The sequence below is a fragment of the Nansenia antarctica genome, assembly GCF_963989245.1.
Source record: "Nansenia antarctica genome assembly, chromosome: 9".
Lineage (NCBI taxonomy): Eukaryota > Metazoa > Chordata > Actinopteri > Argentiniformes > Microstomatidae > Nansenia > Nansenia antarctica.
The window spans coordinates 5,754,396-5,759,395 of NC_137679.1; the positions used below are offsets into that span (position 1 = coordinate 5,754,396).

The following is a 5,000-nucleotide window of genomic DNA, read 5'->3' on the forward strand; positions in this document are numbered from 1 at the left end:
GCTGCTGCTGGCCAGCCTGGCCCTGCTGTCCCTGCTCTCCCTGCTCTGTAAGTCTGGGGGGGGGGGGGGTGTACAATTTAGTTTTTTTAACTTTTTTGGGATTTAGCAGACGCCTTATTCCAAAGCGACTTACAATCAATACATTCGACTAAGCAAGTGAATCATCAATCCACCAGTCGTAGCAGGAAGAGTAATCCAGCTCAGGCCCGGGGCCATTAGTTAGTTAGTCCTCTTCACCCCGTTGAGGGGCATAGGGCGTCCACCAGAGCTCTCCATCTCACTCTCTTTTGGGCCTGGGCCTTTGTTTCTTGCCAGCTCACCCCGATGTTCTTCAGGTCTTGGAGTGTGGAACGTCCGGGGCCATTGATAGAAGGAAAAACTAGCTCATTCCACCAGCGGGGAGCCAGTGTTGTGAAGAGACGTGATCGGGCAGCATGACTGCCGTGTTGGTGTAGAGGTGGTGGGGCCAGTCGGCCAGCCGAGGTGGAGGAGAGGAGTGAACGGGCTGGAGTTTGGGGGCTGACCATTTCCTTCAGGTAGGCAGGGGCTGTCCCTTTAGCTCCCTGGTATGCAAGCACCAGGGTCTTGAATTTGATGCGAGCTGCTATCGGGAGCCAGTGCAGGGTGCGAAGGAGAGGGGTGACATGAGAGAATTTGCGGAGGTTCAAAACCAGACGGGCACCAGCATTCTGGATGAGCTGCAGAGGTCTGATGGCGGAGGCGGGGAGCCCGGCCAGGAGTGCGTTGCAGTAGTCAAGGCGGGAGATAACCAGTGACTGGGTCAAGAGTTGAGCTGCTTCTATGGTGAGGGATGGACGTATCCCTCTGATGTTGTGGAACCGGATTGGTGGGGGTCCAGGAGTGCCATCGGATGGAGATAGTCAGGCAGTTGTTTAGATACAGTACGTTGAAGGGTTTTAGAAGGGAAGGAGAGAAGGGATACCGGTCTGTAGTTGTGGACAGAAGACGGGTCGAGGGGTTGGTTTCTTGAGGAGAGGCTTGACTCTGGCTATCTTGAAGGCAGCAGGGACAGATCCTGTGGATAAGGAGGAGTTGATTACGGTGGTAAAGGAAGGATGTCAGGGGAAATGGATTGGAGAAGAGGGGAGGGGATCAAGAGGGCAGGTGGTTGCCTGCTTAGATGGGATCAGTGTAAGAATCTCATCGGGGGAGAGGGGGGGGAAAGATGATGAGACAGAGTGTAGTGCAGAGGGTCTGGAAGGGGTGTTAGCAGCGTCGGTAGGAGGAGGGGAAAAGGCGCTGCTAGTGTCATCAACCTTTTTTTGAAGTAGGTGACAAAGTCATCAGCAGACAGGGAGGAAGGAGGAAGGGAGGAGGCAGACAGGGAGGAAGGAGGAAGGGAGGAGGCAGACAGGGAGGAAGGAGGAAGGGAGGAGGGAGGAGGGAGGAGGGGAGGAGGTGGTTTGAGGACTGCAGAAGATAAGACAGGAGATAACTCTACTCTGGTTTAACCCCCCCTCCCCCCTCCTCTCCCCCCCCCCCTCTCCCTCCCCCTGCACCCCCAAAGACAGGAGATAGCTCTACTCTGGTTTAACCCCCTCCCCCTACCCCCCCTCTCCCCCCCTCTTCCTCCTCCTGCACCCCCAAAGACAGGCGATAACTCTACTCTGGTTTACATCAGTACACCCGCCCCCTTCTCCCCCTACCCTCCCCCCCCCCCCCCCCTCTCCCTCCCCCTGCACCCCCAATGACAGGCAATAACTCTACTCTGGTTTACCTGGGGGGCCAATATCTTTAGCTAGCTAAAGTAACTAGCTTACTATATTGTTGTCTTAGCAGTTGGTAAAAGAACAGGATTAAAATAAATATATATGAGCAATAACATATCGTGGGCTTCATGCTACAGCAAGCACAATAACAACCAACTTGTCCGTCTGAAGCTACAATACTGGGACCATTCGTGATTGGGCTACAAGCAGTCAAATACTAGGCGAACGTGTGTGTAAGACATGAATAAACTTGGGTTTCATGCATTTAAAGTGGCATCTTTGTAATCATGACGACGTAGTCATGTCTAAGAATGCATTTCACCATGTTAATTCCCAATATAGTGAAAATACCACCGCTCATCCATGATCAGACTTAGCTGGGATGCTGCAGCTGAAGAGTATCAAATAGAGTGCAAAAAGGCAGCATCTGCACACTCGAATCTGTGCAAAAAACGATGTTTATTGCGAGCTTTCGGTCTCCGGGCTCTCGGACCACTGTCTCTCTGACCACCAACAACAGCTGTATGACGTGTCACTTATCCATCAAACCAATCAACGGTCTGCAGCGTCACATCGTAGCACGGATAGTAGGCCTACCTTTCGCTCTGAGTCAGGAAGGGTGGCTAAAATCAGTACTGGTACTACGGCCCGGTACGGCCCAGTTGGCGGTGGAGAAAGCAAAACAAAGCGGGCGCACAGGTTCTGGTACGGTACGGGATGGTAGTGGAGAAGCGCCATAACACACTGCTAACCGGCTCTATGGATCATTCAGCGGTCTGGGTTGGGCCGGGTCGGGCTCTCTGGGTTCTGGTGTGCTAATCCAGGGCCTCTCCTCTCCTCTTCTCCCCCGGCCCGGAGTCTGGCTCTGGTTCCGGTGGGGTGGCCGCGTGTGTGTGTGTGTCTGTGTGTGTGTGTGTGTGTGTGTGTCTGTGTGTGTGTGTGTCGGGGGGGGGGGGGGGGTATTGGGTCGGGCTGTTGCTGTTGCTGTTTATGGCTTGGACCCATGGCTGCGGGGCTGTGTTGTGAGGAAGAGAGAGTGAGAGAAAGGAGAAGGAGAAGATAGAGGGGAAAGAGAGGGAGGGGGTGTGGGGGTGGTGGTGGTGGGGGGGGGGGGTCGATCTGTAATTCAAGGCACAATGCAGCTATTGAGAGTCGAGCCAAAGATGCCTGCAGGGTCCTTCATAGCAAACTATAGTATCTCCCTCTCTCTCTCTCTCTCTCTCCCTCTCTCTCTCTGTCTCTCCCTCTCTCTCTGTCTCTCTCTCCCTCTCTCTCTCTCTCTCTCTCTCTGTCTCTCTCTCTGTCTCTCTCTCTGTCTCTCTCTCCCTCTCTCTCCCTCTCCCTCTCTCTCTCTCTCTCTCCCCCTCTCTCTCTCTCTCCCTCTCTCACCTCTATATCTACTTCATCTCTCCTATATGTCTCTCCCTCTCTCATCTCTCTCTCTCTCTCTCCCTCTCTCTCCTTTTCTATTAGTCTTCTCTCACGTGTTTTTCACATTCTCTATCACTCATCCTCTCTTCCCTCTCTCTCTCTCTATCTCTCCATCTCTCACATGCTGATGCCAGCCTTAGCTTACAAGCTCTATCTCTGCTCATCATCTCCTCATTTTCTCTCCATCTCTCTATCTCTCCATCTTCCTGTCCTCCTGCATCCATCACTCCCTCTTTAGTTATGCATCTCTCCATCCTTCTCTCTTCTCTCCATCCTTCTCTCTCTTTCTTCTATCTGTCGATCTGCATTGCTCTGAATATTAATGGTACACACACACGCACACACACACACACACACACACTCTCTCTGTCACTCTTTCTCTCTCTCTCTCTCTCTCTCTCTCTCTCTCTCTCTCTCTCTCTCTCTCTCTCTCTCTCTCTCTCTCTGTGTGTGTGTGTGTGTGTGTGTGTGTGTGTGTGTGTGTTTCTGTGTGTATCGCTGTGTGTGTCTGGGTCTGTGTGTGTTCAAAGCGTTCATTACTCAGACATGTAGTTCAAAGCATGTTCCTTTCATTGAACAAAATGAGTCTGAACCTGAATACTGCTTCATGCACTCTACACAGTTTCTCTACTGTAAATAAAATCGTATTATAAATGAATATCATAAAGAAAGAAAGAAATGTTAGTTCTTCTAGCATTATGGTAAATGATAAATGGACTGCACTTATATAGAGACTTCATCCAAAGCGCTTTACAATGGCCTCTCATTCACGCATTCACACACCGATGGCGGCGAGCTGGGAGCAATTTGGGGTTCAGTGTCTTGCCCAAGGACACTTCGACATGTAGCCAGCCGGGGCTCGAACCGCCGATCTGCCAACCTTGCGATCATTAGACGGCAGCTCTACCTCCTGCGCCACAGCCACCCCCATTATGACCACCAATGGCCCCAGCTGGCTCGAGCATGGATCACTTTGTCTTGCTATGGCTGATGGGTAGATGATTCACTGACATAGACGTACTTACTGTATGTATTAGTTGCAAGTCACTTTGGATTATTACCATGATTCTGGAATTTCAGACAGGCGGTTGTCCAATCAGGTTTGGAAATGATCTGACAGCTTTGTTGACGATCCAAACGAACGCTCACAAATTAGTGGTGCATATGGCCCATCATCACATAGCTTATCATCACATAGCTTATCATCAAATGACTTATGGAAGAGAGAGAGGGAGAGAGAGAGAGAGAGAGAGAGAGAGAGAGAGAGAGAGAGAGGGAGAGAGAGGGAGAGAGAGGGAGGGAGAGAGAGAGAGAGGGAGAGAGAGAGAGAGTGGGAGAGAGGAAGAGAGAGAGAGGGAGAGAGATAGAGAGTGAGAGAAAGGGAGAGGGAGAGAGGAAGAGAGAGAGGAAGCGAGAGAGAGAGAGGGAGAGAGGAAGAGAGAGAGGGAGAGAGGAGAGGGAGAGGAAGAGAGAAAGAAAGAAACACACACACACACACACACTTGTGCATAGGCACACACACACAGTCCCGCATAGACACACACACACACACATGCTGTGATCTCCACATGGGCGGGCTCAGACAGAGGTTTGTGTGTGAGTGTGTGTGTGTGTGTGTGTGTGTGTGTGTGTGTGAGTGTGTGTGAGGTTCTCAGCAGTGGTCAACTCTCTGATCTCAACCTTCACTCCTGTGTTGACTCTGCAGGCGCTGGTACTGCAGGGGGTGTATGTGTGTGTGGTGTGTGTGTGTGTGTGTGTGTGTGTGTGTGTGTGTGTGAGTGTCTGTGTGTGTGTGTGGTGGATCAGTAAAGACACTGGGATGCTGGGCTAAAACTACTG

General features: G+C 51.5%; 1 protein-coding gene across 1 annotated transcript in view; it reads left to right on the forward strand.

The window, feature by feature from the left end:
- LOC308165065 (cadherin-13-like) overlaps positions 1–5,000 on the forward strand; it is a gene marked incomplete at both ends in the record, with an annotated part of 194,442 nt that overhangs the window by 186,042 nt on the left and 3,400 nt on the right. The window contains 2 exons of the mRNA XM_080539165.1: positions 1–47; positions 4,867–4,872. The exon at positions 1–47 is cut by the window's left edge and continues 184 nt beyond it. Of these exons, the coding sequence (XP_080395291.1) occupies positions 1–47; positions 4,867–4,872 (53 nt within the window). The remainder of the gene's footprint in view (positions 48–4,866; positions 4,873–5,000) is intronic.